This window comes from Chiloscyllium punctatum, chromosome 9 (genome assembly GCF_047496795.1).
Source record: "Chiloscyllium punctatum isolate Juve2018m chromosome 9, sChiPun1.3, whole genome shotgun sequence".
NCBI lineage: Eukaryota > Metazoa > Chordata > Chondrichthyes > Orectolobiformes > Hemiscylliidae > Chiloscyllium > Chiloscyllium punctatum.
In genome coordinates this window covers 25239232-25257970 of record NC_092747.1, presented here as the reverse complement: position 1 = coordinate 25257970, position 18739 = coordinate 25239232, and the positions used below count along the sequence as shown (strand labels likewise).

Here is an 18739-nt window from a genome sequence, read left to right as displayed (position 1 = left end):
TGGAATGCACTGCCCAGAAGTGATTTGAATAGAAACAATATGTTAGGGTATGGAGGAAAAGCAGGAGAATGGCACTAGATCATAATTAAAGAGCCAGTGCTCTTTTACATGATGGGCCAGATGGCCAATTTCTGCGCCATAAGACTCATGTTATTCTTCAAATGGTGGAGTAGGTTATTCTGTTTCTGTTTCTTATATTCTTATGCTGTGATGTATGTGCTTTTACTTGTATGTACCATTGTGAAGAAAAAATGACAGATGGAAATTATGCAAAGAAATATTCATGATATATTATGTTTAATGACATGATATTTGCTAATAGTGAATGATAGCTCACAAAAATGTTGGGGTCTTCAAATTAATGTGGGCATCCATACGGTTGATTTAATTCATGTTTGAAATATTATTCTTTTCAAATTATTGTCATATTTTAAAATCAAACTCTGCTTACCAGGTGAGCGTGAAATAGGGACGGAGGGAAAATTGTTACTTTTAGCCCGTGAAGACAGAAAACTGCAGAGCATTGGACTTCTCAGTAGGCAACCAGTAAGTGCTTTTTATTGTTTGTAAGATTGAACCTTTTATGCTAACCTGATATATTGATTCAGATTGTGCATACTGTAATAACGTGGGAAAAGCTTGAATATAAAATACAGGTTTTGAGACTTCGGCCCAAATTAAAGTAGTTACAGCCATTAAGTGGTAGTTACTGTTGTAATGTGGGGAATGTGGCTGTCAATTTGCAAATAGCAAGGTACTGCAATGAGTTAATGACCAGATGATCGATTTGAGAGATGTTGCTTGAAGGATCAATATTTGATTAATAAAATGTTTCAGCTTTTAAATTATGGATGAGATAATTTATTTTTATTTAAAGTCATGGGTTTCCACATGAATTTCCAAATCAAGCATTCAATTGGAATCAAACCAAGAACGCCATAAATATTGCCAAGTGATACAGTACAATTATAGAATTAAAAGCTTGAACTCTGGTTACTAGCATTATGATTGGAACTAGTGGCACACTGAAGCAGCGTAATGAGACTTTATAAACAGCAGCAAAGAATACAAAGGCAAGAAAGTTTACTTTGTGAATCACTGGTTAGGTCACAACTGGACTATTGTAGTCAGTTTCTGCAATGCACTTTCGGAAATAAGTCAAAGCTTTAGAGCAGTTTAAAGTTGACAGTGAGTTGGTATGAGAATTCAAAACTTCAGTTACGAGGAGGGATTGGAGGAGCTGGCGAATTGTGTCCTTCGAGCAGAGGCAGTTAATGGGAGTTGGCCATTCAATCCTTTTGAGCCTGCTCCACCATTTGGTGAGATGATGTATGTCAACACCATTTTCCTGCGCTATTCCCGTATTCCTTAACATTTTTAATTTGTAGAAATCTATCAATGTCAATCTTGAACATACGCAACAACTGGTCTCAGTTCTAAATATATTCTAAGACTCTGTTCCCTGATTTTAGATACCCAGCTAAGGAAATATCCTTCCTGCGTCCACCGTGAATTTTCTCTGCCTGTTTTATTCCTTTAAACTTCAAGAATAAAGACCTAGTCTTCTTAATCTTTCTTCATGGGACTGTCTGTCCAATGCTGGAAATAGTTTAGTGTATCTTTGTTTCACTCCCTCTATGACAAGCATATGTCTCCTTGGGCAAGGAGATCAAAACTTCAGACATTTCTTCAAGTATGGTCTCAAAAAATGGCTCTGTATAATTGCAGTAAGAAATCTTTATTTCTATGCTCAAATCCTCTTATAATAAAGGCTCCCTACTATTTGCCATCTTAATTGCTTGCTGTACCTGATACCAATGCTTTCTAGTCCCTTGCCATTTAAGAAATATTGTTATTTCTGTTTTTCCTACGGAAAGCATTGTATTCCATCTGGCAGCCTTTTGCCCATTCACTTAGCCTCTCCAAATCCCCTTGAAGTGTCTTTGCCTTCTGCTCACAACTCCTACTCTCAACAAGTTGTACACCTGCAACTTGGAAATATAACTTGTAATCCCTGTATCCAAGTCATTAGTATGACGATTCTGACAAGCTGAAGCCCAAACACTGATCCATGTGGTATTCCACATTAAGCCTGCAAATCTGAAAATGACCCATTTGTTCCTATGTTCTGTTTTCTATCTGTTAATTAATTCTTAATCCGTGCCAGTATATTTTCCCACAGTTCCACGTGCTCTAGTTTTGTTTACTGACCTCTCGTGTGGAACCATATTAAAAGCTTTCCGAAAGTCTAATTATTACCATATTATAAACTAATTGCAAAAGCCCATATTATTTGCAATCAACCTAGTTGGATATGTCTGGAGCGGGTAGGACTTGAACCTGGGCTTTTATACCCTGATGTAGGGGCAGTACCATTGCATTACAAGAGCCCTGGAACTCAGCTCTTTTCAAATAGTCATATCTGGATATAGTTAAATCAACCTGTTCAGATATGTGTTACGACATGGAGATGAACCCCTCTATTAATTAAACCAAACACCCAGAAAAGCTCGCCTCATAATCTGTTGAAATATTAGTGACAGAGAACTCTGAAATCCCACTATTTAAAGAAATAACGTCAGTTTATTTTCTAATTCTAAAAGTGAACATTAAACAAAAACTATTCATAAATCTAAGCCCCCCTTTTTCTTAACTACTTACTATCTGCCTCCAACTCTATAACAATATGCTGTTCCAATAAGACAGTTAGTAAAATTACATCAACTTAATTTCAAAACCACACAGTCTCTGTCGTCTTCTGTGTCTTCACTCTTCTGGCTGCAAATCTCCCTGTGTCATTGTCTGTCTTTTTACTTGGGTATGTTTCACCAGAAAAGGTACCTCCATGTTTTCTAATTTCTTGAGGGCAAGATGTTAAAGATGGGTAATTTTTCTTTCTATGGCAGTTGCACTCTGACCAATTTTCAAAATATCCGTACTCTTATATCCCCAATATTGGATCATCTCATTGTTTCAATGTTGGTAAAACAATAAGTTCAAACTCAATTGGATTTTAGTATCCTGGTGCATAATTTAAACTAGTTAAGTTCGAATTGTCATCCAAACAGCAACCAAAATTCAGGTATCTATTTCACAGCCAAATGTTAGACATTTTCAATTTTCCAGTCCACTCTGGAACTGCCATCTCGTCATATACACAACTGTTGTAATCTCTTAGTCCAGAACAGCATTCTGTCTCTCTCAAAGGTGCAGTACATATCTTCAACTTCATAGTATGTTATAACACACCTTTTGAGCAGGTGGGATTTGAACTTAGGAGTCCTGGCTCAGTTATGGACACTAGCCCTTTCTCCTCATACATTTTTTAAAATGAAACTGTCACTGGATCATGTTACTTAGACAGCTAAAGTATGGTTAGTCCAGTTAAGATTCTGTTGAATGATAATGCTGAAAATGGGGGATACTGGGAAATTCAGTGGGGGTAACACCATTGAATGTCATGGGGCCATCAGGTTGTCTCTTATTGAAGATGGTCATTGCCTGGCATTTGTATAGCATAGATGTTACTTGCCACTTTTTAGCCCAAGCCTGGATATTGTCATGAATGAGCAGTCATCGGTGACTATCCCTACTTCTGGCATTATGATGGAGGGTAAGTCATTATTGAAGCAGTTAAAAATGATTGGGGCGAGGACAATACCCTTAGAGATGTCCTGGACCTCAGCTGACTGACCTCCAACAACCATAATCTTAGTCCAAGTACTTTACCTCTGATTCTCATTGACTCGAATTTTGCTAAGGCTTCTTGATGTCACACCCATTCAAATGTGGTCTGATTTCCTGGCTTAGAGGTAGGGACACTACCACTGTACTATGATACCCCCCTTTATTGTGTTTTAAACATTTTCAAATCTTTCTGCTTAGAGATGTACACTACTCGAGAGCAGTTGAGACTTGGACCCTGGCCTCCTTTCCCAGAAGTAGTGTCAGTGCACTGCATCACAAGCACCCCTGAAGAACTTGGCTCTTTTTTCCTCTTGAGATACTATTGTGCATTTCTGACCATTTTTATTTTGCCACTGCAAAATCTATATGTTATTAATTCAGCAAACAATATCTTGAAAAATGTCCATATTACTGAGAAGGAAGTGATGGATGTCTTGAAACACACAAAAGTAGATAAGTCCCCAAGACCTGATCAGGTGTACCCTAGAACTATGTGGGAAGCTAGGGAAGTGATTGCTAGGCCCCTTGCTGAGATATTTGTATCATTAATAGTCACAGGTGAGGTGCCAGAAGACTGAAGGTTGGCTGACATGATGCCACTATTTCAGAAAGGTGGTAAGGGCATACCAGGAACTATCGACCGGTGAGCCTGACTTTGGTGGTGGGCAAGTTGTTGGAGGGAATCCTGAGGGACAGGATGTACATGTATTTGGAAAGGCAAGGACTGATTAGAGATAGTCAACATGGCTTTGTGCATGGGAAATCGTGTCTCACAATCAATTGTGTTTTTTTGAAGAAGTAACAAAGAGGATTAATGAGGGCAGAGCGGTAGATGTGATCTATGTGGACTTCAGTAAGGTGTACGACAAGGTTCCCCATGGGAGACTAGTTAGCAAGGTTAGATCTCATGGAATACAGGGAGAATTAGCCATTTGGATACAGACCTGTCTCAAAGGTAGAAGACAGAGGGTAGTGGTGGAGGGTTGTTTTTCAGACTGGAGGCCTGTGACCAGTCGTGTGCCACAAGGATTGGTGCTGGTTCCACTTCTTTTTGTTATTTATATAAATGATTTGGATGTGAGCATGACAGGTATAGTTAGTAAGTTTGCAGATGACATCAAAAATGGAGATGTGCTGGACAGTGAAGAAAGTTACCTCCGATTACAACAGGATCTTGATCAGATGGGCCAATGGGCTGAGGTGTGGCCAATGGAGTTTAATTCAGATAAATGCAAGGTGCTGCATTTTGGGAAAGCAAATCTTAGCAGGACTTATACGCTTAATGCTAAGGTCCTAGGGAGTTCTGCTGAACAAAGAGACCTTGTGGTACAGGTTCATAGCTCCTTGATAGCAAAGTCACAGTAGATAGGGTAGTGCAGAAGGCATTTGGTCTGCTTTCCTTTATTGGTCAGAGTATCGAGTACAGGAGATGGGAGGTCATGTTGTGGCTGTACAGGACATTGGTTCGGCCACTTTTGGAATATTGCGTGCAGGATGTTGTGAAACTTGAAAGGGTTCAGAAAAGATTTACAGGGATGTTGCCAGGGTTGGAGGATTTGAGCTCTAGGGAGAGGTTGGATAGGCTGGGGCTGTTTTCCCCAGGAGCATCGGAGGCTGAGGGGTGACCTTAAATAGGTTTATAAAATCAAGAGGGGCATGAATAGGATAAATAGACAGTGTCTTTTCCCTGAGATTGGGGAGTCCAGAACTAGAGGGCATAGGTTTAGGGTGAGAGGGTAAAGATATAAAAGAGACCTAAAAGGCAACCTTTTCACACAGAGGGTGCTATGTGTGAATGATAAGGTGGGGGGAGGGAAAATGAAGAAACTGGTGAAATCTATGTTAATGCAGTGTGGTTGAAGGGTCCCAACGCGGAAGATGAGGCATTCTTCCTCCAGGTGTCAGGTGGGTTAGTGTGTGCCAATGGAGGAGGCCCAGGACCTGCATGTCTTTGTCGGAGTAGGGGGGCAGTTGAAGTGTTCAGCCACGGGGCAGTGGGGTTGGTTGGTGTAAGTGTCCCGGAGATGTTCTCTGAAGCGCTCTGCAAGTAGACATCCTGTCTCCCCATTGTAGAGGTGACTGCATCGGGAGCAACGGATACAGTAAATGACATGTGGAAGTGCCAGTAAAACTCTGGTGGATGTGGAAGGCTCCTTTGGGTCCTTGGACGGAGGTGAGAGGGGAGTGTGGCCACAGGTTTTGCAATTCCTGCACTGGCAGGGGAAGGTGCCGGGAGGGGAGGGTGGATTGGTGGGGGACATGGACCTGACAAGAGAGTCGGGGAGGGAATGGTCTTCTTGGAAAGTGGATAGGGTTGGGAAGGGAAATATATCTCTGGTGGTGGGGTCCATTTGTAGGTGGCAGCAGTGGCAGAGGATGTGTAATAACATCTCTGAACATGTTGATTAGAAAACATTTTTGAGCCTTAAAGAGATATGTAATTTGAACTCTGACAACCTAATTCACTATAGTCAATTTGTCCCTCATACCTTCAGTTTCCTTTGTATAGATTTAAGATGGGAATGATCAGCCATGATCATATTGAATGGCGGTGCAGGCTCGAAGGGCTGAATGGCCTACTCCTGCATCTATTGTCTATTGTCTATTTAAGATCATCATTTCTGATTGTTACATTTGGAAGTGATTTGTTCAATGTTCTATCATCTTATGATCAGTATTCCCAAAAGTTCCTTTACAGCACGATTATTAATTCATCCTTTTTCATTGCCCAATACTAGATAGAAGCTTTCAAAATTATGTAATATTTTGATATAGCAAATAAAAAGCAGCTGTTTCCATAAGAAAGGTCCATACCCAGAAGACACAGGTTGGTAGAATTAATAGAACTGAGATGAAGAGTTTTTTTTAAACCATGGTTTTGATCAGGAATGTAATGCCTGAAAGGGAGCTGGAAAATGATCCATTAATCATTTTCAAAAGGGAGTTGGATAAATGCTTTTAAAGGACACGTTTGCAGGGCTACTGCGTAAAAGGGGAGGCAAATGGGTCAACTTAGCCCTTTATAAGAGCCAGAACAAGTGGTATTGCTGCATTGTTTTATGGTTCTTGGACTGAGCAGAAATCAATATAATAATAGGAGTTCACATAAAAGTAAAACACATTATGAAAATAGCACAAATATTTCAGTGGGATAGGGAACAAAAAAGTAGTTCAAATAAATATGACTCTTAACGTAAATACCAAAGTACTATACAAACAAAACATTCAGTGCAAGAATGAAGGCTCCTTTCCTCCATTATTCTGTACTGAAACTATTTTGATACATTCATGCTTCGCATATTGATTTCCAATAAAAGAAACTTGTAGGAATGTATGCCTTAAAATATTTTAGTGTTTACGTCAATATTTAAGATCATATCAAGACCACTATAATGCATGTAGTTAGATATGAATGCTGAATGCCAATTTATGTTGTGATTTAATATCATTTAATCTGGTGGGTTGTGTCATGAGTTCTCCTGAGGGAAATTAAATATGTTTGGCAGCTTGAGCTGCAATCTTGTATTTGTCTCTAAGCAGTTCTTTTTGTCAGGGAATGTGACAGGAATTAAAAATGATGACATTACTTTTTGCAAAAGGAAAGAAGGACTGATAAAACAAAAAAAAATCTGTATGCAGAGGCATTCCTTTGAGGTTGAAATTAGCTTTGTTTTTGAGGAATGTGGAGTGCAATCATAGTGTCTCTTGGTATCTTTTTAAATCTAGAAATGCCATCAAATACCTCAAAGCCCTAACACATTCAGTCTAAAAACAACAGATATATCTGACATATGTCTGTATTGTGAATTTTCAGATATTTATGTTTGAGGGATCCGATGCTTTCAACTGTTGTACATTCCTTTCAAGTACATATATCCTTGCAGGAACACAGGATGGTAACATTTATCAGCTGGATGTTCGAAACACAAAGTAAGTATGCTGTGTGGTAATACCCTAAATCAACTTGGTGATTAGCTTGGATGTTCAGTTCATTTTGTGATTATATTGTCCCACATTTACAAAATCTTTTAAAAGCACAGATTGGTAAATGGTAGAAAGTGGTGTTTTAACATGGATCATTGCTAGAACAATTGTTCACTATTCGCATAAAAGATCTGCATTTAGGGATCAAAGGTACAATTTCAGGATGACACCAGGTTGGGTTGCAGTTAATATAAAAGAGGATGGTGAAAAAAGTGGAATTCACTGTAAAAGGCGATGATTGAAATGAGTAGTTCTTGAATTGAGGGGAAGCTAGATTAATACCAGGGGATAAAGGTCTCTAGACTCGCTGATGTTAGATGAAGGGTGTGAGGAGATTTGTGTGGAGCATAAACACTTGCCTGTTAGACCAAATGGTTTGTTTATAAGTTATATCATTAAGTTGTAGATACTTAATGATATTTTGTTACTAGTTGATATAAACTGGCACTACTCAAGAAAAACATGCTTATTCTTTTCACTTAAATTTAGCAAATATCTTTAAATTTGGTTTTTAGCTAGTGGAAATCATATGGCGAATTGGAGAAAATTCCTTTGAAGTTTTAATATTTAAATAGGTTTTAATTAGTATTTTCCATCTATGCCTTAGCTGTTCTATAATTCATTGGAAAATGCCTTGGTCATGGGCTGGGTCACATGACCTCAACATGACATTTTCATTGTATACTATAGTATTTAAGCAGCATATCATTACATGTAATCATAACTATTATTGCAGATTGTTATCAAATTGCAAAAGTGTCCTTATCTCACAAACATAAGTAGAAGCAAGAAGAAAGTTTATTCGACCAGATCAGCCTAGTTAAGTGATGTGTGAGCGTCTTTAAGAGAATAAAGAGGTTCAGCTAGGGAGCTCAAAAGAGTGGCACTGAAAGCACTGAATGCTGTGCTGCTAATGGTGGAATCTGTTTATAAATATGCTGGAGGTGTGTGGGTGGTGATAGGGTGACCATAAGAGAGATTTTTGGGCAATTATCAGAATTTCAAATGGGCAATGCTGGAGACATAGGGACCATTTTACCTAAGCAAGGATAATTAAGTGAATGTTGATCAGAATGTCTGCAAAAAAAAAATCAAGTGAGAAAGACACTAAGTAGGATCTACACAACAGACAGCTTGAAGATGGAGTTTTTGAATAAGTAGAAGTAAGTGGTCTTACATTTGGAAGTAGAGTTTGAAGTTAGACTAGGGTTGAACAGAATGGTAAGAATTTCACTTGTGGGCACCAAGGTTTAAGGCTCTGTTCTCGCAGATACTGAACTGGAGAACATTGTAACAGATTGGATCTTTGGGAGATTGTATAGAGTTAGCATACTATTCGCATACACATGAATACTGACTGTTCTGCAGCATACAATGTGTAGATAAAGAAGACAACGCCGAAGATAGATTTTCAGATATTATTTGAAGGAGAGCAAAACAGTGATTGCTGGGGTCATCTTCAAATGGGTGCGAATTAAATCATGCAAGGGCAGTTCCATGGAATTGGACAACAAAGATTGAGGAAGGATAGAGTCATCAACTGTAATGGGTACTGCAAAGAATAGGAACAAAGTTACAACTCATCGTCCAAGAAGTCATTCATGTCATTTGGTTAGGGCTGTTGTGTTGAAAAGGGTGAAGGCATTTTGTGAAGTTCAGGTTTCTGAGCAGTAGATATGGTACTGGGAGGAGGTTCTTGAAAAGGGAAGGGCAATTGGGGATTGGTTGAATGTCAAGTAAGTTTTTTTTTAAGGAAGCTAACTACCACTTTATGAATAGTGGAACAATTTGCGAGGGAACAGAACCATCAATTATTGTCAGAAAGGATTTGGTAGTGCGGTTGGGGAGTGGTTAATCAAGATTGGCAGGGGATGAGAGCCTGAGAGGGAGTTCAGTTCAGAGGGAAGCAGAACTGGTGACAAAAAGTAGAACATTTGTGAACAAAGTTAGAAGATAGATGAAAGGAAGGCAGACATCAGGAATGGAACCAGAATGCAGAATAATAGAATAAAAAACAAATTTAAAGGCACTCTGTTTGAACACGTGTAGAATTAACAAGGTTTATGATTTTAAGGATTAGACAAGGTAAATGGATATGATTTAATTACTGTTATTTGGACATGGTTAAATAGAGATCTGGACTGGCTGCTGATTATTTAGCGATACTAGTTATTTAGGATGGAAAGGATTGGGTGGGGGTTAAAAGGATAGCCTTGTTTATAAGGATGAAGTCATCAATTGGTGAAAAAAGATCTTGGAGTAAAGGGTCAAGAAAAAGAATCCGTTTGGGTGGAGCTAAACAGCAGCAAAGGGGAAAAAATTGGTGGGAGTTATTTACAGGTCACCAAACTGTTATGTTATACACAATCATGTAACACGGGTAATATAATAATAGATAAGATATATGTAGACTGGACAAACTTAATCAGTGCTAATGCTTTGGAAAGTAAATACCTAAGCTGTGTATGAGGTGGATTTCTAAAGCACTAGATTGAGGAATCAGCTAGGAAGTAAGCTATTTTAGCTATAATAGTATGTAATGAGAAAGGGCTAATTAATAACTTATGCTGTATAGAAATCTTTGGGGAACAGAGATCATAATGTGTCACAATTTTCTTTTTAGTTTGAAAATGATATAATTCATTTCAATCTGAGAAATTGGAAATATTTAAGGGGCACATTGGTTATGGCGGATTGGAAAAATACAGGAAAGAATTTGACAATAGACAGCTAATGTCTAGTGTTTAACGTATTTTATGGTCCATAACAATTACGTACCCTTTTAAAATGCTAAAACCCAACAGGAAAGGAGATTCAGCCATTGCTAACAAGAGAAGTTAAAGATTGTAATACATCAAACAAAGGAGCTTATGAGCATGCCGGAAAGAATAGGTAAGTTTGAGGATTGGGAGCAATTTAGAATCCAGCAAGAGATGACAGAGAAACTGATAAAGGAAAAAGAGAATACGACATACAAGCTAGCGAGCAACATAAAAGCTGATTCTAAAAGTTTATTTATGTATTTTAAAAGGAAAAGATGTGGGCAGTGCGGTGGCATAGTGGTTAGTACTGATGTACTAACACTAGGGGAACCCGGTTCGATTCCAACCTTGGGAGACTATGTGGAGTTTCTCCCTAGGTCTGTGTAGCTTTCCTCCCAAAGTCCATAGATGTGCAGGTTTGGCAACACTAAAAATTGCCCCATAATGTGCAGGTTTGATGGATTAACTGTGATTAAAAACCCCATGTTGTGATGGGTGGTTTGGGTCTAGGTGGAAAGGGAACAGGAATAAATCTTTGGTGGATTAGTGCAGACTTGATAGGCTGAATGGCCTCTTTCTACATTGTAAGGATGCAAAGATTCTAAGATTAGCAATGACAGTGATGGTCCATTACAGTTGGAGACAGGAGCATTTACAATGAAAAAGAGAGGAATGGTGAAAAAAATGAAACAATTACTTTGTTTGCTTTCATGGAAGAAAATAAAAGAACAAATGAGACGTACAGCACAGGAACAGGCCCTTCAGCCGTCCAAGCCTGTCTCAATCATTATGCCTTAACTTAATGAAAAAAACAAACCTTCTGCTTTTATTCGGTCCATATCCCTTTTATTCCCTCCCTATTCATGTAACCATCAAGATGCCTCTTAAATATTGCCAAACATGCCTGCTTTCACCACCTATTCTGGCAGTGTATTCCAGGCTCCTCCTATTCTCTGTGTGAAAAACTTACCCCTCGCATCTCCATTAAATTCCACTCCCCCCCCCCCCCCCCCCCCCCCCCCCCACCTTGAACCTATGCCCCCTTGTAATTGAAACTTTAACCCTGGGGAAAAACCTCTGTCTATACACTCCATCTATGCCTCTCATAATTTTGTAGACCTCTATCAGGTCTCCTCTCAGTCTTTCCAGTGAAAACAATCCTAGTCTTTTTACCCTTTCCTCATAGCCAATGCCCTCGAGACCAGGCAACACACTCTCTAAAACTTCCACGTCCTTCTGGTAGTGTGGTGGCCAAAACTGCGCACAATACCCCAATGTGGCCTAGCAAGGGTTTTATATAGCTGTAGCATGGTTTGCCAAGTCTTACGCTCCATGCCCTCGCTGATGAAGGCAAGCAGGCCATATACACCTTAATCACCATGGCAGCCTATGTTTCCACGTTTGGTGTATTGGGGACCTGCATGCCCAGATCTGACTGTATGTTAATGTTACTAAGAGTTCTGCCATTTACAGTATAATTCACGTCTAAATGTGATCCTCCAAAATTCATCACCTCACGTTTGTCTGGATTAAATTCCATCTGCCATTTCTGTGCCCAAGTTGCCAGTCTATCCACATCATGTTGTTTCCTTTCACAGTCGTTGGCACTATTGGCAACTCCACCAATCTTTCTTCGTCAGTGTGTAAGGATAAATACCGGCTTAGCCAAAGATGCCCTCATCCTCTGAATGAATTAAGAAAAAACCCCAAAATGCTATGTAATCAAGGGACATATGAAAATGAGGGACTGAAAGAAATTATTATTAACAAAGTGATAATAGTAGAAAAATTAATTAGAGCACAGATTGATAAATCTGCTGGACCAGATTAGCTGTATCCTGAAGAATGCTGCTTCAGGGATAATGGATGCATTGGTGACTATCTTTCAAAATTCTGTTGATTCTAGATAGGCTCCAGCAGACTGTAAGTAGTAAATATTACTCCAGTCTTTAAGGATGTAGCGAGAGAGAAAACTGAGAACTGTAGACCTGTTAGTTTAGCATCAAAAGTCAGAGAACTGTTAGAATGTGTTGTTAAAAAAAAGCTAACTTGACATTTAGAAAATAATTATATGGTTGTGCAGGTTCAATGTGGATTTTTGAAAGAGAAATTGTGCTGGACAAATCTGTTGAAAGCTTTTTGGGTATGTCATAGGATAGATTTAAAAAAAAAAGAACCAGTGGATGTGAAGAATATGGGTTTTCAGAAGGCTTGGGGATAATATACTGTTTGGGATTGAGAATTGGTTAACCGACATAAAGCAGAGTATTTCTGCCCATTCACTTAGCCCACTCATTTCCACCTAGTTTTCTCTCATCAAGTTTGGAAGTATTACATTTGGCCCCCCGATTCAGATCATTTAAACAGATGGTGATCAGCTTTGATTCAAGCACTGATTCTTGTATCCTATCTGCCTGTCATTCTGTCATTGATCCAGTTATTCCAACACTCTGCTTTATGTACCAAAATAAATAACAAAGACAGAGTACTTCTTCATGTTGAGGCTGGGCAGTGTTAATGTCCAAAAGAACCTGGGTGTCTTCCTTCATGAGTCACAGCTGCAGCATGCCGTTAGAAAAGCACGTGGTATATTTGCCTTGATTGCAAGGGGATTTGAGCATAGGAGCAAAGCTAACTTCCTGCAATTGCAGAGCCTTGGTGAGACTGCAACTGTATTGTGCACAGTTTATCTAAGGAAGGATTACTTACCATAGAATGAATGCAGTGAGGTTCACCAGATTAATTCTGGAACTGTGGGATTGTTTTATGAAGCTAGTTTGGGTAAGCTGAGCTTGTATTCTGAGAAGTTTAAAAGAATTAGATCAACTCATTGAAACTTACGAAATTCTTAGAAAGCAAGGGGCAGGCCATTTAAGACCGAGATGAGGAGGAATTTCTTAACTGAAGCTGGTGAATCTTTGAGCATCTGCAATCCTCTGGGATAGAAATTTCCAATCACTGAGCATGTTCAAGACAAAAAAAATGTTTCTAGATAATAATTTCAAGGGAAATGGGAATACCAATGGAAATTGGTATAGAAGTAGGTGATTAGGCATAATCTGTTTAAATCTCAGAGCAGGCTGGAGGGTCAAATGGTCATTTGCTCCTATTTCCTGCATTCCTAAGTGGAGTTGAGTGGTTGAGCATTGTTTGCCATAACTTTACATTAGACAGAAAATTGTGCTTGCTAGAAAAGCCTCCTGTGTCACAATCTCCTGGAGTGTGTGTTTATATTTTACAAAGGTAGATTTAGCTCACTTTGTTTTTTTGCCTTCAGAACCCCTCTACAGTTGATCCATCGATCAGGATCCCCAGTGCTCTCTTTGTTGCCCTGTAAAGAAGGCTTTATAGCCAGCCATGGTAAGATAGCATTTGTTTCTCAATTTCCATCTGTTCGGTACACATGCAAAAAGTCAATACAAGAAACATGCTCCATATTAAGAAATGTGATCATATTAGAATATATCAGAGTTAAATATTGAAAAACAGTCTCAACTGGAAATACGTCAGTCATTTTGTCTCTTACAAAAGTAAATAAACCTTTAGGTATAGAAACCTATTCCATAACCTATACAGAATATAATAATTTGATCCATTTCCATCTACATCTACCTTATTCTCCACTATCAACAGTTCACTTTCCTTAACCTCTATTCAACCATCCCACCCTTAGCTCTATTTGAAGTACTTGATTGCTTGTAGCCGTCTTGAAACTGACTTTAACCTAAGGTAGTTGTGAGTAAACGACCATTCTGGAAATTATGTTAGACATGCAGCTACTTACTGTTCAAGCTTTCACAATTTTTCTTTCTCCCCTGGCTGGCCTTTTGCAATCTATCCTTTGTAAACTTGAAGAGATCCAAAATTCTACTGCCTATGTCCTTACTTGTGTCAAGTCTCATGCACCTATCACACTCCATTCTCCCTGATCCACACTGGATCGCCTCGCAGTCAGACATAGCTTTGATTTTTAAAAAAAACTCTCATCCTTGCTTTCATGGCCCCCCCCATGACCCCAATACTTTCCCATCCCTGATCCGTGACTGACGAGGCAGAGTTTGTGTTTGATGCCTACTTGCTTCATTACCTGCAGGTCTGATAGTTTGGATAAGTTGAGTAGCTCAGCTGAAAACTGACCAAATTCATCCTAAGAAAGTAGCATGTTGACCATAGATAACCAAGAGACCTTTCAGCTCAAAGTCAACTGCCCAGGAAAGCATGAAGCAGACTATGGAAACAAAAAATACAGAAGGTCAATCACCTAGGTGTCATATTTCTGATCGCATGTTGACTCTTGGTGATAGCTGGTTGTCTTGTGGGAACAAGAATAAGCTTGTACTTATGTAACAGCCTTTCAGTTGTTCCTTGCTGACACATGGTAGCCATGCTTGTGCGTAAACAATGAAGCTGTACCTCCAAATAAGCAGCTACAGAAGCAGTGGGTGAGGTGTGAGAGTAATCTTAAAAAAAAAAATGGTTTCATGCGAACTGGAAGTTAATATATATAAAACATGTAAAAATGTGGAACCTAAAGAGAAAATGCTGGAAAATCTCAGCAGGTCTGGCAGCATCTGGAAGGAGAGAAAAGAGCTGATGTTTCGAGTCTAACTGACCCTTTGTCAAAGCCCAGTTAGACTTGAAACGTCAGCTCTTTTCTCTCCTTACAGATGCTGCCAGACCTACTGAGATTTTTAAGCATTTTCTCTATTGGTTTTAGATTCCAGCATCCGCAGTAATTTGCTTTTATTATGTAATAATGTGGCTTATTTATTGGAGCATGGTCAAAGCAGTTGAACCTCCAGGAGGTCTGGATTCAAGTGCCACCTACTCCACAGCTGTGTCATAACAGCTCTGAAACGGTGATCAGAAATTATCAAACCAGCAGCCAAACCTTCAAATCTATCTCGCTTACTGTTTCAGGTGATGGAAGTTGTTACATCATTCAACAGGATCAGGATTATGTAATAGAATTTTCTGGGCCTGACTGTGACCCCATTTACAAGGTAAGCAAAACAATAATGCTTCATATTTCTATCAATCATGTTTGGTTATCTCAAATATGAACATTAGAAATTTGGTGTGTAATTTTTCTGTCAGAGTTTTTAGCTTTTAACTAAGAGCAATTGGAAATTCAAACCTCTACTTGTCAGTAACGTATTAAACTAATTTTATATCCAGTATTAAATATGGCAAGTTTCCTCAATTTATGAAAGTACAGAATTTAATTTTGTAAAATATTAATTCAAATTACAATGTGTGGTTTGGGCTTTCATTTAATCCTTGGGGTGACAAGAGCATGGATTTGTGACTTTTTAAAAATGTGTCGGTTTTCAGTTTCTGAATAATTGGATGTCAAAATCATTATTTTTTAGTTGAAACTGAGTTGTGAATGTTAAAGATTTTAGTAGAATATATCTAATAACTTAGCACCTGCATATTCTGTTTTTGTTCCTGTTACCAATCTTGGGAATTGTCATTGTTCACCACTTCAGGGATGCCTCTCTGCACAGTACATTTTGACAAATCTTATATTGTTTAATATACTTTATCTTTCTAAACATTCTTGTATTTCAGGTAGTTCTGTGGGAGAAGTTTGCCTACACTTGCTCCAGAGATAGCATTGTGAGGAAGTACCAACTGCTGAATTTCTGAACTCTATTATATTGTTCATAAGGAGGGCACTTCAGATAAAGAACTTGAAGCTTAACCTGTTAAATACCATTGTTAAAAGTGAAAAACAATAACATTTAAGCCTTGGGACTGCAGACCAACATGCAGGTCCTGGGAATTGCTATCCGGTATGTATTAGACTCATTAGCATGTACAAGGGGATGAATTCCACAAAAGTTGTTAAATTAAGTACTGCTTTGTAATAATTGCATTATGTCAGTCATTATGAATATTTTTATAAACAGGATGGTTTTTAAAAAAGTACCATTTTGGAACTACTCAGATCAGGCAGCATCTATGTCGAAAGAAATAAAGTTAATGCTTCAAGTGAATGACCATTCAATATAACTGAGAAAAGTTAGATATGTCGATGCATTTTAAACAAGATGTGGGTGAGACAACATGAAAACAATGTCTGTGAAGGCAGAGGACAAGCAAGATTGAATGATGAGTTTGGCCCTACAAGCAACGAGAGCAAATGTGCTATTTCTGAATGTGAAAATAAGAGAAAAGCCAAAACATGTAAAGAACTAAATTCGAGAACACAATTTATGGTCTGAAATTATTGAACTCGTTATCAAGTTCAGAAGGCTACACAGTGCCTCGTTGAAAGATGAAATGCTGTTCCTGAAGCTTCCATTGAGTTTCTCTGGAACAGTGCAGTAGTCAAAGGACAGAGATGTCCGTGTAAGAGCAAGGTGGAGAATTAAAATGACTGGTTATATGAAGCCCAGTGTTATGCTTGTGGGCTGGCCATAGGTGTTCCACAAACTAATCATCCACTCTGTTTGATCTTCCCAGTTTAGAGAAGATCACTGAGCAGCGAATATAGTAGACTAAATTGATACAACATTATCAAATGCAATCATTACTTCACATGGGAGCAGTATTTGGTCTTTTGGTGAGAAGAGAAATAAAAATGTTGTGACTTCTCTGTTTTTACATGGAGCAGTGCGATGGGAAGGGGCTGGATGGTTTGAAGAGTGAATAACAGCACTACAGAGAGAGCAGCCCTTTGTTTCCCAAGCTGTTTTATTCCATTTTTGTTGTATGTTTTGCTTTTAGTTTTATTTTTGCTTTCAGACCTACTCTAGGCCCACCTCTTGTTTAGGCGAAAGTGGGTACTGCAGATGCTGGCCATTAGAGTGGTGCTGGAAAAGCACAGCAGCTCAAGTAGCATCCGAGGAGCAGGAAAATCGATGTTTCAGGCAAAAGCTCACCTATTGTTTACTTTCTTCCTCAATTTTCCATTTAACCCTGTAACCCCGTGAACTCTTCTGTCATTTCTGTTTCTCCAACCTTCTACTGCATCATGGACATTTTTCTTTATCCTAGCCACACCTTGCTCAAAATATATTAAATGTCTAACTCTCCCAGTTCTGACTGAATGTCATTGACCTGAAATATTAGAACGTAAGAATTAGGAGGAGGAGTAGGTCATCCGGCCCTTCGAGCCTGCTCCACCATTCGATAAGATCACGGCTAATCTTCTCGTGGACTCAGCTCCACTTAATTGCGTTCACTGTGTTTCACACTCCATAGATCCAGCCTACCTTACTGAGCATTCCTAGTATTTTGTGTTTTTGTTTCAGATTTCTAGAGATCATACTATTCTGCTCTTTGGTGGTAAAAATTACAGTGTATTCTCCATTCTTTTAAATTGTGTGTGGCAATAATAGGGCTTAGTCCACAGAATTGAGCAATCATTACTGAGAAAATAAAAGTTGTTCTGCAGTTCTGTTTTGGCTCTTTCTAAAAAATGTAATACTTAGCCATATTACAGAGCTAAGTTGGCTCAGAATCAATATTGGTAAGATATGTTTCTCAGTTTTTTTTTACTTTTTCTTTTGTAATTATGTCTTCCATCAAATTTCATTGTCTTGGGTGGAAATTTAATTTGGTTTTCTTGATGAACACCTATGAAGGCATGACTTGTAGGCAGCAGAAATTTCTGTTACACCAGTCTATTTATGTGGACCAATGAAAACACGAGCTGTACTATATGCTCGATAACTACCTACAGCAAGTAATAATTATATTGAGCCTTTTACAAAGCCCTTGTCTGCTAGGTGTGACTAAATAAATACATTTGCATATATCTGTGTGGACTTTTGAGGTAACATAAAATATGGATCACCGTTTGTGTTATTGTTGAACTTCCATTATTGTACATCAGTTTATTGTATTCATTCATGGGATGTGGATTTCCCTTACTGGGCCAGCATTTATTGCCCATCCCTTGTTGCCCTTGGAAAGGTGATGGTGGACTGTCTTTTGGAACTGCTGCAAACTGTTTGGTGTAGCAACACCCACAATGCTGTTTGTGATGATTTTGACTCGACAGTAATATATTTCCAAGTCAGAATGGTGAGTTTGGATAGGAACTTACAGGTTATGGTGTTCCTATGTATTTGCTGCCGTTGTCCTAGTTTGTAGTGGTTGCAGGTTTGCAAGTGCTGTCAAAGGAATTTCTGTGAAGTTCTGCAGTGTATCTTGTAGATGATCACTGCTACTCAGTGTCAATGATGGAGGGATTGAATGTTTATAGATGTGCCAGTCAAACAGACTGCTTTGACCTGGATGGTGTCAAATTTCTTGAAAGTTATTGGGGCTACACTCGTCAAGGCAAGTGTGGA

The 18739-nt window shown here is 38.7% G+C and overlaps 1 protein-coding gene across 1 annotated transcript in view; it reads left to right on the top strand.

The window, feature by feature from the left end:
- LOC140481220 (proteasomal ATPase-associated factor 1-like) overlaps nucleotides 1-18201 on the top strand; it is a 45067-nt gene extending 26866 nt beyond the window's left edge. Inside the window, exons 8-12 of the mRNA XM_072577069.1 lie at nucleotides 455-546; nucleotides 7502-7617; nucleotides 13711-13793; nucleotides 15354-15436; nucleotides 16008-18201. Coding sequence (XP_072433170.1) covers nucleotides 455-546; nucleotides 7502-7617; nucleotides 13711-13793; nucleotides 15354-15436; nucleotides 16008-16085 — 452 coding nt within the window. The 3' untranslated portion in view covers nucleotides 16086-18201. The remainder of the gene's footprint in view (nucleotides 1-454; nucleotides 547-7501; nucleotides 7618-13710; nucleotides 13794-15353; nucleotides 15437-16007) is intronic.
- Nucleotides 18202-18739: the final 538 nt, after the last annotated feature.